The 24,800-nt window shown below is 40.0% G+C and overlaps 1 protein-coding gene and 1 non-coding gene across 8 annotated transcripts in view; both read left to right on the forward strand.

The window, feature by feature from the left end:
- Window positions 1-24,800, forward strand: part of NBEA (neurobeachin) — a 752,331-nt gene that overhangs the window by 146,866 nt on the left and 580,665 nt on the right. For all 7 annotated transcript variants that reach the window (XM_077159019.1, XM_077159015.1, XM_077159017.1 and 4 more), the window contains exons 9-10: window positions 2,943-3,140; window positions 3,774-3,907. In XM_077159019.1, the coding sequence (XP_077015134.1) occupies window positions 2,943-3,140; window positions 3,774-3,907 (332 nt within the window). The remainder of the gene's footprint in view (window positions 1-2,942; window positions 3,141-3,773; window positions 3,908-24,800) is intronic.
- On the forward strand, window positions 5,265-5,370 carry LOC143681925 (U6 spliceosomal RNA). Its single transcript, XR_013174966.1, has one exon. It is a non-coding gene; the product is annotated as a U6 spliceosomal RNA (small nuclear RNA).

A 24,800-nucleotide genomic window follows, 5' to 3' on the forward strand; every position in this document is an offset into this window, starting at 1 on the left:
TATCCAGTCAGGACATCTCATTCCAACAAAATTTGCTTTAGGAATATTTAGTATATTTAAAGTTGTTTTAGAAGAAATATAACACTATCCTTTGACTTTCTTAATCAGTTCTTCATGGAGGCCAGTGGGACATAAAATTTATTGAGACATAGAGTACTTTCTCTTTTACCATACCCTTATTGTTGATGAAAATTATTTGTTTTCAAAATGAGAGGATTTCATTGAAAGGGGAAAAGAAAACGGTAAAAAGAAAAAAAAAGATAGGTGTTGTAGTAGTAGTTAGGTTTAGTTGTCACTTGGCGGGGTGATGGTCTCCAGTTGTTCTGTTGCTGTGGACTTAAATTATCCACAGGTGAGACTCATCTATGACTGATTGCCTGTGTGCATTCCGCCAAGGGCGCCGCCGCCTTCTGCAGTGAGTGAGGTTTAATTTAGTTAACAGAAGCTTAAGGAAGAGGTCAGGAGCTCACCCAGACGTTTGCAGATGCAGAAAGGAACCACCCCAGGGAAAGCCGTTTAAACCCAGAACCCAGGAGGGAAGCCAGCAGACGTTGTCGTGTGCCTCCCCATGTGACACAGAAACCCTGGAGAAAGCCAAAACGGCTTTTCCTCCAAAGAACTGTAAATTTGTAATGAATAAGTCAGGTGTATTGCATCCCAGCACCATTAGTGAACTAAATCAGGCAAATTTTAAAGCAATCTAGTAAAACTTCTAGAAATGAAATATATAACAATTGAAATTGGAAACTTAAATGAAAGATCCAATCAGTGGATTAAATGTGGCTGAAAATTAATGAATTACATGACAGATAAGAAGTATTTAGTAAAAAAGTATCTGGAGATTGAAATGGAAAACACTAATGAGAACTTTAAGTAATTTGGGAGATAGAGTCAGAGAGATAACGTGTGCCTGGCCAGACGACTGGGAGGCGACCATCGAGAGCACACGAACGGCAGTAGGCAAATCGGGGTGGAGCACGCATTCCAGAAATGAGGGCATAATCTGTTAAAGGAAGTAGAATGGATCCAAGGAAGACAAATCAGTGGGAAGTTAGTCTTTATCAGTGAAGTTGCATTGCATCAAAGACAATAATATATCTCAAGAACAACCAGATGAAAAAAGTTTGACAACAAAATAATTATAATTGGGTTTCTGGCTGATTTCCCAGGAAGCTTATAGAATCCTCTCTTCAGTGTGCTGAGAGAAAATAGCTGTCCGGTTAGAGCAGTGGCAGGCCCTTGAGCACCCATGACCCCTGCCGGCCCCACCTTGCCTCCTCCCCTCCCTCAGAGTCTGGTCCAGAGCGGTGCCTGGCTGCTGAGTGGCAGGTTGGCTCTGTAAGGTGGGGGACACTGCGCCCATGCTCCTATGGCCTTGTCTCTGCCCCTTTCTGGTGGCCTCCGTGCAGCAGGCCGCCCTGCTGTGCACCATCTGCGGAGAGCTGCCCAGGGCTGCCTCCAGGCACCACCGTGCAGCCGCGGGGGGTCGTGTCGGCCATCAGCCCAGCGGGTGCTTCCCCGGTGCTGGAGACAGGCAGTGCGTGCTTGCCCTGGCTGCTACATCCAGGGTGGAAAGTGTGAGCGAGGCAGCCGTAAAAACAATCCGCGTCCATTTAATGGAGTGGAGAACAAAGCGTCAGATCCTAAGAGTGCAGAATGTTTGCAGTATTGAAAATATCTAAACACCCCCATATTTAGAAGATAAAAAGGACCATCCATAGTTACATGTACGTACTTTCTAGTTTTTGTGCTGCTTTTGCTTTCAGAGAGATATTTCCTAATTACTAGTAGTTTGCATTCATGTTTGCGTAAGAAAGGCTCTCTAGAGAATATTTGGTACAGAAATAGCAAATTGGCTGAATGGGTCCTGATGTGTTGGCTTCCACTGTGTTTTAAAAGTTTTGAATAAAATTTAAAAATGAGGTGATTTTCCGTAAAATATAGACTTCGTGGCCTGTGAGCTGGCAGCACTGGTATGGCTGGCTGAACTGAGCGAAAGGCCCGTTCATGTGCGGGCATGCCTGGGTCTCTTTTGGTGCTTGAGTTGGGGGCGCTTGGTTCGGCCAGTTCTCGCATCAGAGTCAGGAGACTGGCCCCACGTGTGCTTAAGTGACTTTTTAAGGGTCAGAACAGTCATGAGTGCTAGAGTCACGGCATTCACACTCCTGAATGCTGGCTGCATGTCACAGGCCTGGGGTTTTGTCCTGGCACCATCGCTTCCTACTTTCTGTAACATTCAGTTTTCATAGTTGTGAATCGTAAATACTAGGCTGCTATCATGTGAGTGTTGCAAAGGTAGAATGTTATTGTCATTGTCGGATTCATTTCTGATGAAAACCTTTAACCACTTCTGACCGTACTTTCCTTGTGAGCCCCGGCATCCTTTTGGCTATTGTCCTTTTAAAGCAGTGGCCTGTTTCAGTGAACTTCTTCTGGGTTTAGCATGCGCATTGTGATATTATTGTGAAATAACGTGATATTCAATAGGTTGATAAACTTTTAGGTAAAGATAATTATTTTTGAATATCAACATTTTTCAGTCTCAGGTGATACCGTTTTTCTATATAAGTAAATCCATGTGCCAGCAACTGTTTAGTTATATAACCACTTCTGAAAATGGTCAGAAATATTAAATTCATGGTAGGAAATAAGGTAAATTTCTATTTATATTTAATATATCTGGCTTTATGTTATCTTCTATTAAGTTATTTTGTGAATGGCTGAAACAGCAAAATGAGAGTATGAAGGTCTGAGTGAGTGTCATAAAGTCTCAGAGCGTTGATGTGAGAGCAGCAACTCTGCTCAGAAACACCACCACTGATACCTGGAACATGGGAGCACAGATTGCTTTTTATCTGAAATGTTTCTCTAGTTTAAAACTTTACATTTTATTATATTACTTCTTAAAAAGAAGGATTACTTGAACCTTTCTCTTTTTTCAGAGCACCTTCAAGTTTAAATCTGAGAGTGACATTCACCTGGCAGAGCATCATAAGCAGGTCCTGTATGATGGGAAGCTTGCCAGCAGCATCGCGTTCACCTACAACGCCAAGGCCACGGATGCCCAGCTGTGCCTGGAGTCCTCGCCGAAGGAGAACCCGTCCATCTTTGTGCACTCCCCACATGCTCTCATGCTCCAGGTGCGCTGACCGGCCCTTCCCGTTCTCTCCTACATTAACGGACCTGCTGTTAGGGACGAAGCCCTGCTCATCCGCACTTCTCCTGTTTCTGGCTGTATTTTTGTTTTTCTGATCTTTGAATGCAGCTTTTCTTATATCCCTTTCTTGGGTTCTTTGATTGCTGTTGTTTTTAGTTTTCGGTAATACACTTTACCTTAGCCTTCTTTTTTGTGGTGGGCCGTCTGTTGTGTCTATTGTCCTGGACATTCAATACCGGTCAAAATAAAATTGATTTCTGGAAAGATACTTGCTGGATATAAAAATGCATTTTACTTTAAGAACTTTTTACTAGTTTTCCCTAAAAAAAATTAACTTATTGTATACAAGTCCATTCATAGTGTTTATTATTCTAGAACAGCTTGTTTGATTATATAGCTTCACATTTTCAGTGTCAGAACTCTGAAATGAAGATTTCAAATTCAGTTGAATCTAAAAGTGATTTTTTATTCTCTTTATGTCTCAAGTTATGTAATTGAAGGCTTTAAAAAAATGTCAAACTCTGTTATTTAATTCTCTAACAGTATTTGGGGTAACAAAATAGCGATGAGAATCCCGATATGAAAGCGTAATCAATCTTTTTCTTTTTGGACATAGGATGTGAAAGCTATAGTAACACATTCAATTCATAGTGCAATTCATTCAATTGGAGGAATTCAAGTGCTTTTTCCCCTTTTTGCTCAACTGGACAATCGGCAACTCAGTGACGGCCAAGTGGAAACAACTGTGTGGTAAGTAGTTTTGAGTGTGTGTGCACTTCACACTCATAGACTGTGCACGGGGCGCTCAGTGCTCTGAAAAATAGTATCATACTTGCTTTTTGTCTTTGAAATGCTAATAAAAAATTCTTGAGGGTACATCAGATGTATATTTACACAAACTTAAAAACAAAAATCCTGACATTTATGTTCTTATAACCGTGAAGGTCTGCTTTCCTTGAACAACAAATCATCCATTCTCATCAAATGTAGCCTACTGACCGCAATACGTGTTTGAGGGAGAATGCTAGTCCTTACCTTGCCCTTTGCAAAATGCTCATGGTTTGATTGTCCGTGAGATCCTGGAGATTTAAAAATACTAGGATAAACTTTATTTGCAAGAATAGCAGTTAATGACAGTTATTTATATCTGAAATAGTGGTGTATTTTATTTTGTTTTTCTCATGACATAAAACTAGTAGAACGTTACTTGACATCAGCTTTTCCTTATATGCGGTGCATGTTTGAGGACCCAAATAAAACCAGTGACATATACAGGTCTGTGTAAAAATTAAATATTTCTAATGAGTTGATTTCATTACAATTTATGTAGCTTTCCTTATTTTTATTGAAGCATACCTCATGCATCAAACTCTGATTTAAAGTTATTCCTCAGGACCGTGTATGTAGAACATTAACTATGAGATTATAACAGCTATTTTGACTGTTTAAATTGCCATGTTTGGGGAATTTATCCAATTTTGAGATAGTGGAAGGACTAGCGAAGCTAAGATGTGGAAAATTTAGGGTCCAGTGAAATATAATACATGACTTTCTCATTTTTTATCTAAATTTCTGTTGATGAAATTCCGCTTTAGTGTTGCTAATTACATTGCTCCTGTGTTAGAACTATTTCTGTGCTAAGTGTTAATCTAAATGTGAATTTGAGCTGCATATTCACAGCATTTATCTCAGATACAGGACTGATGTGTTCATTTTTAGCCAAGTAGTACGAAGGTTGAGGTTGTGAAGTGGAAAGGAACCCTGAGTCCATGCTGTGCCGTGTGCTGCTGCTTTGCTCTGAGATGCTCTGTGATGCCAGTGGGAGGCTCAGCCAGCCTAGTGGAGATCTTGAGTTTCCATTCCAGTCCTGTGCCAAAAACAATACAAAATGTTTTGCTTTTTATGATCTAAATGAATCAGGGCAAATCATGATCAGTAGGTTAAAACCTATCGAGGGTGGTGAAAAGGAGTTAGCAGTGAAGTAGCCACTTGGATAATCCACATGCAATTTAAATATTAAATATGAAATCCATAATTTTTTAAAATTGAAGTGGAATTTGTTGCTCAGTGAAGAGGAAATTATAAAAATTGTATGGTTGAAAATGTAGTGCTCCCTTCAGCAGCACGTACACTAAAACTGGACGATGCAGAGAAGATTAGCATGGCCTCCATGCAGGGATGACATTCAAATCTGGGATGTGTTCCGTTCTAAAAAAGAAAAAAAAAGGATAATATCTAAAATAAGGTTGAGAATGTATGCCATTAGGAACAACTTTAACAGTTCCATTAATCCAAGACACATGGTGATTTTTCACTGCCTAAAATGTGTTTTTTGTACTTATATTACATTTTGGTATTTATATTACATTCATTATGTCATGGAGATAAAGTGTGAGGAGTGAACATTCTAATTTTTATTTTGGCCTGTTTTCAACTCTTATTTTTTTATTCTGTTTTTCCCTCTGTACTCGAAAACGCCACCTTTTTTCAGTGATGTGAATTATGTACCTAATCGTATAAGAAAAGTATCACGCTACTCTGTTCTTTAACTTTTTTTTTTTTAACATGGGCAGGCACCAGGAATTGAACCCAGGTCTTCTGGCATCTCAGGCAAGCATTCCTGCCTGTTGAGCCACCGTGGCCCGCCCTCTACCCTTTTCTTAATGCAGTTTTATTGAGATATATATTTTTACATAGCATACAATCATCCAAATTGTACAATCAGTGGTTCACAGTATCATCATGTAGTTGCGGATGCATCATCACAATTCATTTTTGAACATTTTCATTATTCTAAAGCAAGAATAAAAGTAAAAATAAATGTAAAAAAGCACATGCAAAACATCATACACCCCCACCCCCCATATTATTTATTTATTGACTTTTGTTTTTTTTCTTCTTACTCATCTGTCTGTGTACTAGATGGAAGGGGGTATCAGTGACAAGATTTTCACAGTCACACAATCATACCTTAAATGCTCTATAGTTATTCAGTCATCTTTAAAATCAAGGTTATTGTATTACAGTTCAGCATTTTAAGGTATTTCCCTCTAGCTACTCCAATACCAAAAACCCAAAAGGGTGATCTATATATTGCATGAGAATAACCTCCAGAATGACCTCTCAGCTCTATTTAAAGTCTCTTAGCCACTGAAAACTTTATTTTGTTCCATTTCTCTTCCCCCCCTTTGGTCATGAAGACTTTCTCCATCCCATAATGCCAGGACCAGGCTCATCCCCAGGAGTCATGTCCCATGTAGGGGGAGGGCAGTGAGCTCACCTGCCAGGTTGGCTTAGAGAGAGAAGCCACATCTGAGCAACAAAAGAGGTTCTCTTGGGCTGACTGTAGGCATAATTATAAGTGGGCCTAGCCTCTCCTTCGCAGGAAGAGGTTTTACAGGGATGAAACCCAAGTTGAGGGCTCAGCCCATTGAATTTGTTGTCATCAGTGTTTGAGAGAATATCAGGAATTCCCCAGATGGGGAAGTTGAATATTTCCTCCTTTCTCCACAGTCCCCCAAGGGGAGTTTGCAAATACTTATTTATTCACTGCCCAAATTACTCTGGAATTTATCGGGGCATTGCACTAACCTGGACAAACCAACAAAATTTCATACCCTATTCAAGATTCCATGTACTTATGGTGTTCAACTAAACTAATCATAGAAGTTAAATTAGGAAATGCACTTACCCAAAATATAAATTTTGCACCCAATAGACATCTCTCCCATTCGTCTCACATGGAAGTTGAAGTTTTAAAATATGGATGGTGTCCTCCTTTACCCTGTACTCTGATCTACGTTAGTCCTATCCAGATCAGCTTCATTCATGTCTCTGCTTGAAGTCAGATCCCTTTTTCAGGTTTTTAAACAGTTCCTATATAGGGTATTGCTGATTTTCATAGTTTCAGAGCTCTACTCTGAGTCTCAAGAGTCACATAAATACCTGAAGTATCTGGGACCGACCATATTATATACAAAAGCTCAGTATCTCAGAATTTAGAAATAACAGTTACTCTTTCTGAATGTATGTGACTGCTGTAAGAGCTTACAATCCAGGACTCTTTTACAATAGGCCCCAACCTGATAATCCGTGTTCTCAACTTCAGTTCACCAAGTTTATATATTTTAGTTAGTCCATATGAGTGAGGTGCGGTAATATTTGTCTTTTTGTTTCTGACATTTCATTCAGCATGCTGTCCTGAAGGTTTATTCATGTAGTTGCATGCCTCACAGCTTCATTCCTTCTTGCAGCTGTTCAGTAGTCCATTGAATGTATACACCACAGTTCACCCTTCCATCACTCAGTTTTTGTACCCTTAGGCCCCCTCCGTTCTTTGCAAATAGCAGTCACTGCTGCCATAACCACCATTATGCAAATGTCCTTTCCTGTCACCAGTCTCAGTTCCTCTAGGTATATACTGAGAAAGAGGGTTGCAGGATCCTATGGCAGCCCCACCCCTATCCTGCTGTGGAACCCCACTCTACTCTCTAAGGGGCTGCACCACTCAGTTTCTGTCCTGACAGTGAATAGGTACATCTCTTTCTCTGCATTTTCTCCAGCACTTGTATGTCTCTTCATTTTTAAAGAGTTTTATTCACACATCATATAATCCAACCTAAGTAAAAAATCAGTGGTTCCTGGTGTAATCATATAGCCATGCCTTCACCAACACAATCTTTGTTTTTTTTTTGTTTTTTTTTGTTTTTTTTTTGTTTTTTTTTGCATGGGCAGGCACCAGGAATCGAACCCGGGTCTCTGGCATGGTAGGTGAGAACTCTGCCACTGAGCAACCATGGCCCGCCCCACCAACACAGTCTATATGAGGACATTTCCATTTCATCCACAAAAAATCCCATACGCCTCCCCTGCATCCCCCACTTACTCACATTTGGTTTTGACATATTGCCTTTGTTAACACTCACTGGAGGCACAGCACAATGTGACTATTAATTATAAATGCTGGTTTGCATTGATTGTATCCCTCCCACCCCATACCATCCCATTTTTAACACCTTACATTGTTGACATTCATTTGTTCTCCCTCATGCAAAAACATTCCTATATTTGTACATTTAATCATCATCATTGTACACTCTAGGCATTCATAAGTATGCTATCTCAGTCTTTAACCTCTGCCTTTTCCTTACGGTTTCATATGCGCCCTCAACCCTCCTTCCTCAACTGTACTCACACTTAACTTAGTTCAGCATACTGACATTATTGTGCTACCATCAGGTAGTATTGTGCTATCCATTTCTGGATGTTCACTATCAGTCCTGTTGCACATTCTGTACTCCTTCAGCACCAAATGCCCAATCTCTACCCTCTTTCTAATCCTTGATAACCTGTTTCATAACTTTAATTCTCCAAGTTCACTCATTGATGTTAGTTTATATCAGTGAGACCATACAGTATTTGTCCTTTTGTCCTATTTTTGAGAATAAAAATATCAATTTAATGATTCATCAGTCCTTTTCATTTGTTAAACCCTACTTTTCTGTATAACTCCACCATCACCTTTGATGTTTCTATCCCACTCTTTAGGGGTATTTGGGCTATGCCCATTCTAACTTTTTCATGTTGAAAGGGGATGCCGATAATATAGGGTAGAGAGATGGAACTAGTTGATGCTCTGGAGAGACTGGGCCCTCTTCTGACTTAACTGGTACAGGGACCATCTGGAGGTTGCAGGTCCCTGGAAAGTTACTCTAGTGCATGGAACTTTTGTAGAATCTTATACATTGCCCTAGGTGTTCTTTAGGATTGGCCGGAATGGTTTTGGTTGGGGTTTGGCAAGTTATGATAGGTAGCACTATCTGACTGAAGCTTGCATAAGAGTGACCTCCAGTGTAGCTTCTCGACTCTATTTGAACGCTCTCTGCCACTGATACTTTATTAGTTACACTGCCCTTCCCCCTGTTGGTCAGTGTGTTAGTTAGGGTTCTCTAGAGAAACAGAATCAACAGGGAACACTCACAAATACAAAATTTATAAAAGTGTTTCACATGACTGCAGGAATGCAGAGTCCAAAATCTGCAGGGCAGGCTGTGAAGCCGACGACTCCGATAGAGGGTCTGGGTGAACTCCACAGGAGAGGCTCACCAGCTGAAGCAGGAATGGAACGTGTCTCTTCCAAATCCTCCTTAAAAGGCTTCCCGTGATTAGATTAAACATCACTAATTGCAGAAGACACTCCTCTTTGGCTGATAACAAATAGAATCAGCTGTGGATGCAGCTGACGTGATCATGATCTAATTCTATGAAATGTCCTCATTGTAACAGACAGGCCAACACTTGCCCAGCCAGACAAACAGGTACCACAACTTGGTCAAGTTGACACATGTCCCTTACCATGACAGTCCACCCCTTATCAGCTTGGCAGTTATATATATCACCTTAAACCATACCTAATTTCCAAATGAAAACAATAAAACACTCATTTTTTTTTTTTTACCTGACAGTACTCAACTCTTCTACATATACTGGAAACACATTAATCTCTCCAGAATAGGGTGCAAATCCTTGGGCAATACTCATTCTTAAACTTGATATCTTACAACTTAAATAGTATAACATGAATAAAACAGCCTTGCAGTCCTTGTTTCTGTAACTGATCACATGGTGGAAGTTCATACTTATCACTACCTTCTTCCAATACCCATTCCATGCTCCCTTTACCCTCAGCAAGCACTTCAGCTGGCTGTGGTTCTTTGCCTGGTGAGGTGACCCAAACCTTCATTCCTGAAGTTTCTGAGCCATTGGTAATCCTGCCTGGATTGGGTTGTTGCAGTTTTCCATTGATTTTAATCACAGGGCATGGTAGTACTGATAGACGCCCTAGGGGATCTCCTACATTCCAAGAAAACTCTTCCTTACCTCCATTATGTAGTTGCAGTCCTATTTCCCCCTGATAGTCAGGATTAATTACCCCAGACAATAATGTAATCCTCTTCTTGGCTTGTTGATTCAGTGGCATAAGTAGCCCAAAGTGACTGGGTGGCAGTCTTAACTTCCGGTTCATTGGAATCATTGTTGTTTCTCCTGCAGGAAGCACTCCCCGTTTTGGAACTAAAACCTGTAGACCAGCAGAGCTCGGGGTTGCAGGGACAGGAAGCTAAAACTTTCCTAGTGAATCACTGCGGGTAATAGTGAATGGTACCACTCCCACTTCCACCCGTTGGTTCCTGGATCCATGGATCCTGGCTATGGGAGAAACAGCACCATACAGCGGACGCTGATTCAGAGCATACACAGCTTCCTGGAGAACATTACCCCAGCCTTTCAAGTTTTTGCCACCTAGTTGGCACCGTAATTGAGTTTTCAAAAGGCCATTCCACCGTTCTGTCAATCCAGCTGCTTCTGGATGATGGGGAACATGGTAAGACCAGAGAATTCCATGAGGATGCGCCCATTCCTGCACTTCATTTGCCGTGAAGTGTGTTCCTTGATCAGAAGCAATGCTATGTGGAATACCATGATGATGGATAAGGCATTTTGTAAGGCCACAGATTGTAGTTTTGGCAGAAGCGTTACATGCAGGGAAAGCAAACCCATATCCAGAGTGTGTGCCTATTCCAGTTAGAACAAATCACTACCCCTTCCATGAAGGGAGTGGTCCAATGTAATCAACCTGCTGCCGTGTAGCAGGCTGGTCACCTCGGGAAATGGTGCCATATCGGGGGTTGAGTGTGGGTCTCTGCTGCTGACAGATTGGGCACTCAGCAGTGGCTGTAGCCAGGTCAGCCTTGGTGAGTGGAAGTCCATGTTGCTGAGCCCATGCATAAATCTCCATTGATACCACCATGACAACTTTGTTCATGAGCCCATTGGACAATGACTGGAGTTAATGGGGAAAGAGGCTGACTGGTATCCACAGAACAGGTCATCTTATCCACTTGATTATGAAAACCTTCCTCTGCTGAAGTCACCCTCTGGTGAGCATTCACATGGGACACAAATATGTTCATGTTTTCAGCCCACTCAGAAAGATCTATCCACATACTTCTTCCCCAGACCTCTTTGTCACCAATTTTCCAGTTATGGTCTTTCCAAGTCCCTGACCATCCAGCCAAACCACTAACAACAGCCCATGAGTCAGTATACAAACACACCTCTGGCCAGTTTTCCTTCCAAGCAAAATGAACAACCAGGTGCACTGCTCGAAGTTCTGCCCACTGGGAGGATTTCCCCTCACCACTGTCCTTCAAGGACACCCCAGAAAGGGGTAATGCTGCAGCTGTCCACTTTCGGGTGGTACCTGCATATCGTGCTGAACCATCTGTAAACCAGGCCCGAGTTTTCTCTTCCTCAGTTAATTCACTGTAAGGAACTCCCCAAGAGGCCATAGCTTTGGTCTGGGAAAGAGAAGGTAATGTGGCGGGAGTGGAAACCATGGGCTTTTGTGCCACTTCTTCATGTAACTTACTTGTGCCTTCAGGACCTGCTCTGGCTCTATCTTGTACATACCATTTCCATTTTACAATAGAGTGCTGCTGTGCACGCCCAACTTTATGGCTTGGTGGGTCAGACAACACCTAGCTCATGATAGGCAACTCAGGTCTCATGGTAACTTGGTGGCCCATGGTTAAGCATTCAGTCTCTACTAAGGCCCAGTAGCAGGCCAAAAGCTGTTTCTCAAAAGAAGAGTAATTATCTGCAGCCGATGGTAAGGCTTTGCTCCAATATCCTAAGGGTCTGCATTGTGATTCTCCTATAAGGGCCTGCCAAAGGCTCCAGAGAGCATCTCTATTTGCCACTGACACTTCCAGCACCATTGGATCTGCGGGATCATACAGCCCAAGTGGCAGAGCAGCTTGACTGGACCTGTCGCAGAGCCTCCTCTTGTTCAGGTCCCCACTCAAAATTAGCAGCTTTTCTGGTCACTCGATAAATGGGCCAGAGTAGCACACCCAAATGAGGAATATGTTGCCGCCCAAATCCAAAAAGACCAACTAGGCATTGTGCCTCTTTTTTGGTTGTGGGAGGAGCCAGATGCAGCAACTTATCCTTCACCTTAGAAGGGATATCTCGACATGCCCCACACCACTGGACACCTAGAAATTTTACTGAGGTGGAAGGCCCCTGTATTTTTGTTGGATTTATCTCCCATTTTCTGACACGCAAATGCCTTATCAGTAAATCTAGAGTAGTTGATACTTCTTGCTCACTAGGTCCAATCAACATGATATCATCAATATAATGGACCAGTGTGATGTCTTATGGGAGGCAGAAATGATCAAAGTCTCTGTGGACAAGATTATGACATAGGGCTGGGGAGTTGATATACTCCTGAGGTAGGACAGTAGAAGTATATCGCTGACCTTGCCAGCTGAAAGCAAACAGTTTCTGGTGGTCCTTACTAACAGCTGTTGAGAAAAAAGCATTTGCCACATCAATAGCTGCATACCAGGTACCAGGGGATGTATTGATTTGCTCAAGCAATGATACCACATCTGGAACAGCAGCTGCAATTGGAGTTTTACTACCTGGTTGAGTTTACGATAATCCACTGTCATTCTCCAAGACCCATCTGTTTTCTGAACAGGCCAAATAGGAGAGTTGAATGGGGATGTGGTGGGAATCACCACCCCTGCATCCTTCAAGTCCTTAAGAGTGGCAGTAATCTCTGCAATCCCTCCAGGAATCCAGTATTGCTTCTGATTTACTGTTTTGCTACCTAGGGGCAGTTCGAGTGGCTTCCACTTGGCCTTTCCCACCGTAATAGCCCTCACTGCACGAGTTAGAGAACCAACGTGGGGATTTTGCCAGTTGCTCAGTATGTCTATGCCAATTATACATTCTGGAACTGGGGAAATAACTACAGGATGGGTCCGGGGGCCCACTGGACCCACTGTGAGACGGACCTGAGCTAAAACTCCATTGACCACCTGGCCTCCATAAGCCCCCACTCTGACTGGTGGTCCAGAGTGATGTGTTGGGTCCCCTGGAATTAATGTCACCTCTGAACCAGTGTCCAACAGTCCCCGAAATATCTGATCATTTCCTTTTCCTCAATGCACAGTTACCCTGGTAAAAAGCCATCAGTCTCCTTGGGGAAGGCTTAGAGGAAGACTAACAGTATAAATTTGTGGCAGTGTAACAGGTTTCTCCCCCAAAGGGACCTGGCCTCCCCTTCATTCAAAGGGCTCTGGGTCTGTAAACTGTCTCAAATCTGGAAATTGATTAAGGGGCCGTGACTCTGTGTTTTTGTAATTCAGGTTAGACTTCTCTTCACTTGACGTAGAGCTCTTTTGTTTATACAGCTCGAACAAGAATTTAGTGGACTGCCCTTCTATTGTATTTCTAGGTACCCCATGATTTACTAGCCAATGCCACAAATCTCTGTGAGTCATATTATTTTGACTTCTGCTTTGAGTTTGCTGTCTATTATGATAGCCACGTCCACCCTGTCTTTGGTGATTAAGTGCTGCCACCTGGCTTCTGCCAACTCGGGATCCTGTCATCCCCATTGTGTTTAAGGATTCCAGCTCAGTGACAGCAGTTCCTACAGTAATATCTGACCTACAGAGAAGTGCAACCACAGAGCTCTTGAGGGATGATGGTGCTAGTCTCACAAATTTATTTCTCACTGTTCTGGTAAAAGGCGCATGCATCCTTTGGACATTCCTGGGGTGTAAGAGCAGGCTTTGCATGATAAATCCACTCTAACATTCCAATCTCTCTAAGCCTCTGGATCCCCTCATCTACATTATACCAGGGCAGTTCTGGCATTTCAACCTCAGGTAATGTTGGCCACCTTTTGATCCATGTTTCAACCAACCACCCAAACAAGCTGTTAACACCTTTTCTAACCACTTGAGCTATAATATTGAATGCAGAATCTCTGCTTAGTTGGCCCATATCAATAAATTCAGCCTGATCCAGCCTTATATTCCTCCCACCATTATCCCACACTCTTAAAATCCATTGCCACACGTATTCCCCTGATTTCTGTCTATATAAATTGGAAAACTCACACAGTTCTTTTGGAGTATAACATACCCCCTCATGTGTGATACTTTGTACCTCACCTTTAGGGGCCTGTTGGGACTTTAGTCTAGTTATAGGTCTAGAAGAAATGAGGGGTGGTAGGGGTGTGTCGTGAAAAGTATTGGAAATATCTTCCAAGCCATTTGCTTCAGGGCCTTCATTTGCAGTTTCATCTGGTGAAACAGGATTCATCACTCTAGGGCTAATCCCTCCAGGAGGAGGTTGGGTGGCCAACTCCTCAAGGCAGGCTGGAGGTGGGGTGGTTATGTCCTCAGGGCAGACTATTATAGGTTATCTAGAGAAGACTCAGAATGACCTAGGGTTTCAACCTCGCCCCCAACATTATTATCAATCCATATATCACCATCCCATTTTTCAGGGTCCCACTTCTTTCCAATCAATGCCCTCACTTTAACGCAGACACCATGCAAGACTGAGATTTCAGTTTACGTTGTAAAGTTGCTACTCTAACAATAAGATTCTGAGTCTGATTTTCAGAGATCTCAAGTCTACAGCTACAGGAAATAAGATTTTCCTTCAGGATACTCATAGAAACGTCTACATCTTTCAGACGGCACTTAAGCTTCTCGTTTGAAGACTTAGCCCATCCTTTTCACCCCTTAATGTAGCCAGTGTATCTAACCAACATGTCTATACCTCTTATTTCTACAAAACTCTGTAAAGGTGTCAAAAACATTATCCCCCAGAGTCTGGCTTCGCACAAGCGAAGCATTAGCAGAATCGAATGATGATATTTTGACTTTTGCCAACTCACTCCATAGATTGGTAATGTCGTTCTGATTATGGGAATCAGAGTCCTTAGTGTCTTTGAGTCCAGTCAGAGTAGAAAACCATTCATAAAAACCCATTTTTAAGATTCTGTTTCTTAAGAACCATTCTTGGTACCAAGATGTATTAGTTAGGGTTCTCTAGAGAAACAGAATCAACAAGAAACACTTGCAAATATAAAATTTATTAAAGTGTCTCACGTGACTGTGGGAATGCAGAGTCCAAAATCCTCAGGGCAGACTGTGAAGCCGGCAACTCCGATGGAGGGTCTGGATGAACTCCACAGGAGAGGCTCACCAGCCGAAGCAGGAATAAAGCCTGTCTCTTCCGAATCCTCCTTAAAAGGCTTCCTGTGATTAGATTAAGCATCACTCTTTGCAGAAGAAACTCCCCTTTGGCTGATAACAAATGGAATCAGCTATGGATACAGCTGACGTGATCATGATCTAATTCTATGAAACGTCCTCATTGCAGCAGACAGGCCAGCACTTGCCCAACCAGACAAACAGGTACCACCACCTGGCCAAGTTGACACATGAACCTGATCTTGACAGTCAGGATGAAAGTGTTGATCCCACGGTTCCAGGTCTGGATTCATCCTTGGGAGTCATCTCCCATGCCATAAGAAAGACTTTCATCCCTGGATGTCATGTCCCATGTACAGGGGAGAGTGATGGTTTCATTTGCAGAATTGAGCTTAGAGAGAGGGAGAGAGAGAGAGGCCAAATCTGAGCAACAAACGAGATCCTCCAAAGGTAACTCTTAAGCATAGCTATAGGGTACTCTAAACTTCTCCACAATATACATAAGCTTCACAAGAGCAAGCGTTAAGATCAAGGGCTTGACCTGTTGATTTGGATGCCCCTAATGTTTGACACAGTATCAGGGGATTCCCTGTTCCACATTTTTTCTCCCATCCCTCAAGGGACTTTGCCAATACTTTTTTTTTAATTGTAAAAACATAACATACAAACATATCCTCTTGACATAAAAACATTCCGTTCATGGTGTACAATCGGTGGCTCAAAATGTCATCACATAGTTGTATATTCATCACCATGTTCATTTTTTGAACATTTGCACCACTTCAAAAGAAAAAGAGAAGAAAAACTCCTACATACCATACCCCTCACCCTTCTCTCTCTTTGACCACTAGTGTTTCCATCTACCCAATTTATTTTACCCTTTGCCCCCCCATTATTTATTTATTTTTATCTATATTTTCTACTCATCCATCCATACTCTGGAGATAAGGAGCATCAGACACAAGGTTCTCACAATCACAGTGTCACATTGTAAGTGTTACTTTTTTTTTTTTCAAATAAAGGGAGAGCATTTTATTCTAATTTCATTGGCTTCTAAATACCTTGAGAGATGAAAGATGAAGACTCTTAATAAACAAAGCATCCATGATGTGTTACCTCCAAAGCCTTTAAGTATTGTCCCAGTGCAGTTATTTTCCAGCTGTAAGAAAGAGGACAGATATCCAATTAAGGCATCATTAAAACGTCTTCTCAATGACATTATTACAAGTACAAGATGATTTCATTTCAAACTTGCCACAAGTGGAAACTGATTTAAAGATTTTGCTCTTAGAGGCATAAAAAAATAGTACAAAAAAGGAATATCTTTTTTTTTTTTAACATTTCGTTATTGTATAGTATAACATATATACAAAGCAAAGAAATAAAAAAGCAGTGCTTTTCAAAGTACTCTTCAACAAGTAGTTACAGGACAGATCCCAGAGTTTGTCATGGGCTACCATATGATCCTCTCATATTTTTCCTTCTAGCTGCTCCAGAATATAGGAGGCTAGAGGGCATATATATATATATACACACATATAAAATCACAATCAACGTTTTTCTTCTATTTTTGTGTGAAAAATAATATATACAAAAAAGTTATAAATTTCAAAGCACAGCACCACAATTAACTGTAGAACATATTTCAGAGTTTGACATGGGTTGCAATTTCACAATTTTAGGTTTTTACTTCTAGCTGCTCTAAGATACTAGAGACTAAAAGAGATATCAATTTAATGATTCCGCAATCATATTCATTTGTTAAGTCTATCTTCTTGCCGATAGTTTTTCATTATCTGCTTACTATATTCTAGGACGTATCCAGGCGTTACTTTAAACAATACATGGTTAAAGGCCCTCGTTCTTATTCTCGGCTCCTTGTGTTTCAGTTATTCAAATGATCTATCCAGACAGGTTGAGTTAGATTATGTGCCACAGAAAATTTAGGTTCCAGACAAAATAAACTTTTCTTCCTTTGGTCTCAAAGAGTAGGTGTGGTTCTAAAATATAGACAATGTCTTCCATAACTCTGTGTTCTGAATTATTTAATCCTCACCTGATTGGTTTTGTTCTTATCTCTGGATACCAGGTTATACATATATAAAACAGCCTCTCAAAATCCAGAAATAGTAATTACCACTCCGGACTAAATATGTGTGCTATACATTCTTACAATGTAGGCCCCTGTTTTCTTACAAGTATTTTCTAAAGTAGACCATACAATGATTGTTCATTTGTTTCTCCTCACCAAATGTCTCCCAGGTTCATTCACATCATTGCATGCCTCCCAACTTCATTCCTTCTTGTAGCAGCACAACATTCAATTACATGTATACACCGTCTTTTGCCAATCTGCTTCTCAGTCAGTGCATCCTTCAGCTTCCTGCATTCATTAGGCCTCATGTATAATGTCCAAAGTCAGCAGCCCGTCAGCAGTCTCAGTTTTAGATAATTTCATTGTTCCCAAGAGAAAGATAACCAATAAACACACCCTTACCAAATAGTAAATCTAAATCTCCTCTTAACTCTTGTCCCTCCCCCCATTATTTGCCTCTGCTGTTGCTGTGGTAGCTGATGGTTTCCTTTTGAACATAGCTCATGCATGCAATAGCAGTTTTCCCATGTACCTTGGACTTAAGCAGTCTTTGTACAGGAATCATACCTTTGAAGGAGTTCTTGCGAGAACTTATTTATGTCTCTAGTGTTCATCAGTGGGAATGTAGATCTGTACAACCCTTTCAATCTTGTTCGCCTTCAACGTCTCCTAGGTTTTTGAGCTATTTGTACTTCCTGTTCTGGAAAAACGTTTGCCTATATCTTTTGCCTATTTTCTAATTGGGTTGCTTGTCTGTTTTTTGTTGAATTACAGAATCTCTTTATATATTCTGAATATTAAGCTGTTACTTGATATGTGGTTTCCAAATATTGTCTTTCATTGCATAGGGTTGCCTTTTTTCTTTCCTGACAGTGTCTTTTGATGCACAAAAATGTTTAATTTTCAGAAGATCCAATTCATCTGTTTCTTTTTCATCGCTTCCACTTTGGGTGTAAAGTCTAGGAAACCATCTCCTATCATAAGATTTACAAGATATTTCCCTACATTTTCTTCTAAAAGTTTTATGTTCTTGGCTAATGTTAGGTCTTCGGTACATTTTGAATTATTTTTTTTTGCATAAGGTGTAGGTGTAAAATATGGGTTCTCTTTCATTCTTTTGGATATGAATATCCAGTTCTCCAACCGTCATTTGTTGAGTAGGTTGCTCTGTCCGAGTGGAGTTGACGTGACTGCCTTATCGAAGTTCAGTTGTCCATAGATGAGGGTCTGTTTCTGAAGACTCAATTTGATCCCACTGGTCTGTTATCTATCTTTATGCCAGTTTCATGCTGTTTTAACCACTGTTGCTTTGTATTGTGTATTAATAGTGTGAGAGCTCCCACTTCAGTCCTCTGTCTCAAAATATTTTTAGCTTTGGCACACCCTGCCCTTCCAAATAGATTTGGTTATTGGTTTTTCTATTTCTGCAAAATAAGTTGTTGGGATTTTAATTGGTATTGCATTAAATTTATGGATTTCAGTAGACGTGAGGTCATAACTATATTACTCCTCCAATCCTTGAATGTGGTATGTCCTTACGTTTATTTAGGTCTTCTTTGATTTCTTTTAGCAATTTCTTGTAGTTTTGTGTGTAAAGATCTTTTGTGGCCTTGGTTAAATTTATTCCTGAATGTTTAATATTTCTAAATATAATTTTTTCTCTTGTCTTCCTCCTCAGATTACTCATTACTAGTGTATAGAAACACTACTGATTTTTGGATGTTGATCTTGTACCCCCTGCCACTTTGCTATATTCATTTATTAGCTCTAGTAACTTTGTTTTCGATTTTTCGGGATTTTCGACATATTGTAGTCTTGTCACCTGCAAAACAGTGAACATTTGACTTCTTATTTTCCAATTTGTATCTGTTTTGCTGCATTTTGTTTTTCTTTTTCTTGTCCAATTGCCCTAGCTGTACTTCCAGCACAATGTAAAATAACAGAGGTGACTGTGGGTACCCTTGTCTTGTTCCTGATTTTTGTGGGAAAGCTTGCAGTCTTTCTCCATTGAGTGTGTTGTTAGTTATGGGTTTTTCATATATTCCTTTTATCATGTTGAGGATGTTCCCTTTTATTGCTGTCCTTTGAGGTGTTTTCTTAAAGAAAAGATGTTGAATTATCAAGTGCCTTTTCTGCATTAATCACGATGGTCATGTGGTTTTTCTACTTTGATTTGTTGATGTGCTGTCTTATAATAATTGAGTTTCTTTAGTTAAACTAGTTTTTCATACCTCGAATACATCCCACTTGGTCATGGTGTGTACTTCTTTCAATGTGCTGCTGGATTCTCTTTGTGAGTACCTTTGCACCCATACTCTAAATAAATTGGTCAGTAATTTTCCTTCCTTAGAGTGCCTTTGTTTGGCTTTGGTTTTCTGGTGGTGTTTATTTCATAGGGTGAGTTTGGTAGCGCTCTTGAGATTGAGCAGGATTGATGGTAATCCTTTCTTGAATGCTAGGGGTAGTTCACACAGGAAACCAGCTGGCCATGGACTTTTCATTTTGGGGAGGTTCTTGATAGAGGCCCATTATGGGCAGTTGTGCATTTGGTCTTTTGTTTCTTAAAGTGATAAAGGAAAATTGTTAAATTGAATTCTCTAGTGGAAGAGCATTAGCTATAGGGAAGGAGGACTGATAGCACTTCTTATTTTAGGGTATATCAGTTTATGTAGATGAAAAGGATTATTTATGTCATCTTGAAATCAAACATGACATCTTGTTTTTACTCAGTATTAAATTGTTTGAGATGAAAAATAATAAATTTGAATTTTTAATATCTTCCAGAGAAAATTGTGTTGTGTTTGAAAATCTGTCTGCATAGTAAATACATGACAAAATTACAATATTGTGTAACTCTTAGTGACTTTGAAATGAGCGGTGAGCTATAATTAGTTTTTTCTCTCCCTTTTGCGTGTCAAGCCACAGCATTTTAGCTTCCATGTACATTGATCTATGATGCCATCCTTTAAGTAGCTCTTTACTGCCCCTATAAGCCTTAGCTTTGTGGCTTCACTGGCCAAAGTGCTAGAGGACCAACCACTCTTGGAAGCCTTGACGAATTTGGACTTGATGTTGTCAATTACCAATACAGTAATCTATTGGAGGGATATTCTTATTTTTTGGAAATAACATAACAGTATTTTTTGCATCTTTCAGTATGGCCCAGCAGTTCCAAGTTTGTGGGCAGTTATGCACATTCGTGCATGCACCCTCTCAGTTCTGGCCTTCATTATCTCTCCTCAAGGTTAACTCTGTGTACACCTGTGCCCAGAGAGATGAACAGTAAGAAACAGTTTACTTTGTTAGCAGCACGTGTGTGCCCCTCTTGGCTCTGTGCCCTCTTTGTTTCTGTCATTATAAAACCCTTTTCCCGGGCAGACCGTGGTGGCTCAGCAGGCAAAATTCTCACCTGCCATGCTGGAGATCTGGGTTCAATTCTTAGTGCCTGCCCATGCCAGAAAACCCCAGAAAACTCTACTCCCCCCCATCAGTGCAGAACACATTATGTCTACTGCCATCAGAGCAACTTGACTCTTAGTGTAATTTTTTTCTTCACTCGTATAAGTCAATCTTTGTAATAAATGTTCATGTCTCAGTCTGTACCTGGTGTTTTCTTTGGTCTCTCGCCTGGAACATTGGGTCTCTTAAAAATAGGACAGAACTTTTTACATATGGAAGAATTTCTGTGGTTCTTATATATGTATCATGAAGGATATATATATATATGTCCATGTTTATATAATAAATTTTACATTACATTGTGTACATCCAGTTAGACAGACTTGGGGTTCAAAGCCTTAGTTTACTTTTGCATGGACAGGCACCAGGACCCAAACCTGGGTCTCATGGCATGTGAGAACCCTGCCACTGAGCTACCGTGGACCCTTAGTTTACTTTTATTGGTGCGACTTTGGGTGTATTATTAACTTCTTTGCGCCTTAGTTTCCACTGTTAAAATTGGAATGATAATTATCTCACAAAATTGTTTTGATTAAATGCAGTAAAATGCAGAAAGTGCTTAGCTTTGTAAATTACATACAGTTAACCCTCAATAAATTCCAGTTTTGGTTATTTTGACAGTTGGGCTCAGTGATCTTATGAGTTTAATGCAACAATTTTATATTCAGAAATTATTTTATGCTGTCAGTATTAAAGACATGACTTCATTATAATAGGGTTTGCATTACTTTATATTTGAACTTCTTTCTACCAATGATGTTATTTACAATCAAGAATTAGTTGTTTAAATGATTAAGTAAGATGTATGGTTGTGGTGATGAAAACTGATTTTGAACTATTTATGTGTTCTGTAGGTACAGTAAATACCTAAAAAGTGAAGTTTGTGCCTTTTCACACGTGGAAACCAACACCAAGTCATGGAAATCCTGTTAGATTTATGAATTTTGGATTTTGGGGATTTTTCCTGACTGGTCCTTAGTATTCAAGTCTCCACGGTTAACACTTTCCATTGCCTTTTCTTTTAACACGTGATAACCTTTATGATGGCATGAAAAATTGAATATAACAGGTAAATGTTATTGAGCTGAATCAAAATTCGTACAGTGTGTTTGAGGTGATCTGCTTCGGGTAGGTGAGTCAAGTTGTGATTTAATCCTGTTGACTGATTCTCAGGCATCTCAATCACATTGTGTAACAAGCTTTCAAGGAATTTGGATGCTTTGTCATTCCTTGAGCACTCATATTATTTTATATTGGACTGGTGAATCCCACTCTGTCCAGTATATTTTAGGAGTGACAACTAAACAATATGCCTTTAATTAGAAATTAGATAAATACTATTTATTTCATGAATAAAAGAAGGAACAAATGATTAATAAGGAAATACAATGAAGGAAGATAAGTCCGTCCTGAAGTGACATCATGTCTGTTTTATTTTGGGTCTTGGATGACTCAAAAATTAAATGGAAACGTAATTTCGCTTTGAATTGAGTGATCATCTACAGTGACTGCAAATGACGTCCTTCGAAAATTTTTTTTTTTTAAAGAATGTATATGGCTAAATTCTGTAAGTGATAGAAAACAAACTTTCCTTATTACGTGGCTTAAAATTACTTTTCTTTGCCACACGTGTGTTTTCTGGCAGAGGTACCAATAGATGTTTGCATGTCACACAATTCACAAGGCTGGTAGTTCTCTCTAGGAGCAGCGGGAGGCAATGGCGGTGCTGCTGTCACGTCAGCCATGCCGCTCACACCTGTTCTGCCGTGGGCCACCCGCCCTCGGGGTGGGGTGTGCCGGCTGCAGTGTCTGCTGAGCCTTTGCTCTCCAGCCAGGGGCTTCCCTGTGTGTTATCTTATGTGGTCCTCCTGCCCGATGACTGCGGCTCTGCGGTCGTCCCCCTTGTCGCTGTGAGGCAGAAAGGCTGAGAGCCTTTGTCCAGCACCGCGGGAGATTCAGTGACCGGCAGAACCCCGACGTCATCCCAGGAGCCTGGCCACACGGCCGTCTGCCGTCTGCGGGGGCGCCTCTGGGAGCCACTTTCACCCGCTGCAGACTTGTTTCAGAAACGCCTGTGTTTCTGATTGTCATGCGGGTAAGACAGTTTAGATGTTGACAAAGTTTTGCTCAGGGTGTCCGATATGTACTAGAGAGCTAATGAGTTTATTTTACACGTCCTGCAGTGTGTACTAGATAGACTGTTTGTTGGGTGTCATTTTTTATTACAAAAATTGATTTTCAATGCCATTCTAAACTATGACTTTTATATTCTAAAAATCAATTTCCAACCATAATTTGAATAAATTCTAAAAAGTGCATAACTATCTTTCTAGGAAAAGTAGTCTTTTTAAAAAAAATATGATAGACTGCAGAGTGTTGATAGACTAATTGATGGAATAAAGAAATAAAAAAGTTGGAGCATCCATATAACGTTTATGTCAACAGTTACATTAAGAATCCTCTTGTAATATGAATATTTAACATTCTTTAAGTTTTATAATGGATTTTAAGTGTCTTATCTTTTTCGTAAAACCATTTTGCTAATTACTCCAGTAATTCACTAGGCTTTTAAATTCCTTATATTACTTTTATTACGTTATGTTAATGAGTTTGTCAGTTAAGCAGCTTCCTTAATAGTTAGAGGTTTCATGGTAAAGTCCTGTCTAGCACTGCTGTTATTTGTAAGCTGTCAGTGTTGTAATGTCTAACTTTCTAAACTAGATAGACACTTTGAAGTGACATAAAAATCCTTTGTCTGACTATGATTCCTGGTTTTTAGTACAGAAGAAAGCCTGTTAAATACATAAGGCTAAAATGTTATTATATGATTTTAATCCAATTTACTTAAAAAAGAGAGAGATGCTGTTTTCAGGAGACCAGAGAAGTAAAAGCAGTACCTACCTATTTGGAGCCCTCTGGACCTGGTGGCTTAAGTGTAGGATGTAATTATCAGTTTGTTTTACAGAGGTGTGTTAAATGTCTTATCAGGAATCAGGTTATCCTGTTATATTTCTTTTATTTTCTTTATATTTTATAGAACGTACCTTTGACCCTTAGTATTCGTATTTGCTAGTTTGCCTTTTTTTTTTTAAGTTTACTAAATTGCTAAGGAAAACATTTTTGAAATGAAACAAGCAGGAAGCCCATCTGATGCCCATATACCTACTGTGAGAGGAGAAGAACAATGTCGTTTAGTGAGCTTTAACTAGGGAAAATGGAATTCTTCTTTACTGTGCAGATTAATTTGTAAGGAGTAAACAATAAACTATGGTAAGTATTCTGTCGGAAACAAATTATAATGTAATGTTCAGTCTTCTCTACTTTGTCAGATGACCCCTTTTTTACTCTCTGGAGTCTTCATAGAACATGTACCAATTTACTGAGTTTGTTAAATGTTGGTAGGAAAGGCCACTTATTTTTTTCCCAGAGTTACGGCATATGATTTGAGTTATCAAGTTTGCTGTTTTCCTGCAGTCCATTTAATGTGTTTTTCTTTATGTTTTAAGACAATTAATGATCCGGCCATGTGACATATCTGCTCCAGTATTTCTTTTTTTACTATGGGTCAAAATGTAAATTTAAAAAAAAAATTTATATCGATAAAACAATGTACAAGCACATAAACTCTTAACATGCAGGCATTCCACATGTGGTATACAACCTTTGGCTCACAGTCTCATCACATAGTTGTGTATTCATCACCATGATTGTTTTTTAGAACATTTGCACCACTCCAGAAAAAGAAATAAAAAGAAAAAACTCATACATACCATACTCCTTACCCTTCCCTCTCATTGACCACTAATATTTCCATCTATTCAATATATGCATTTTTTAATTTTAATATTTGTTCCCCCTATTATTTATTTTAATCCATATGTTTTACTCATCTGTCCATACTGTAGGTAAAAGGAACATCAGACACAAGGTTTTCACAATCACACAGTCATGTTGCGAAACCTGTATCATTATACAATCATCTTCAAGAAACATGGCTAGCCAA

Source organism: Tamandua tetradactyla, chromosome 4 (assembly GCF_023851605.1).
Source record: "Tamandua tetradactyla isolate mTamTet1 chromosome 4, mTamTet1.pri, whole genome shotgun sequence".
Lineage (NCBI taxonomy): Eukaryota > Metazoa > Chordata > Mammalia > Pilosa > Myrmecophagidae > Tamandua > Tamandua tetradactyla.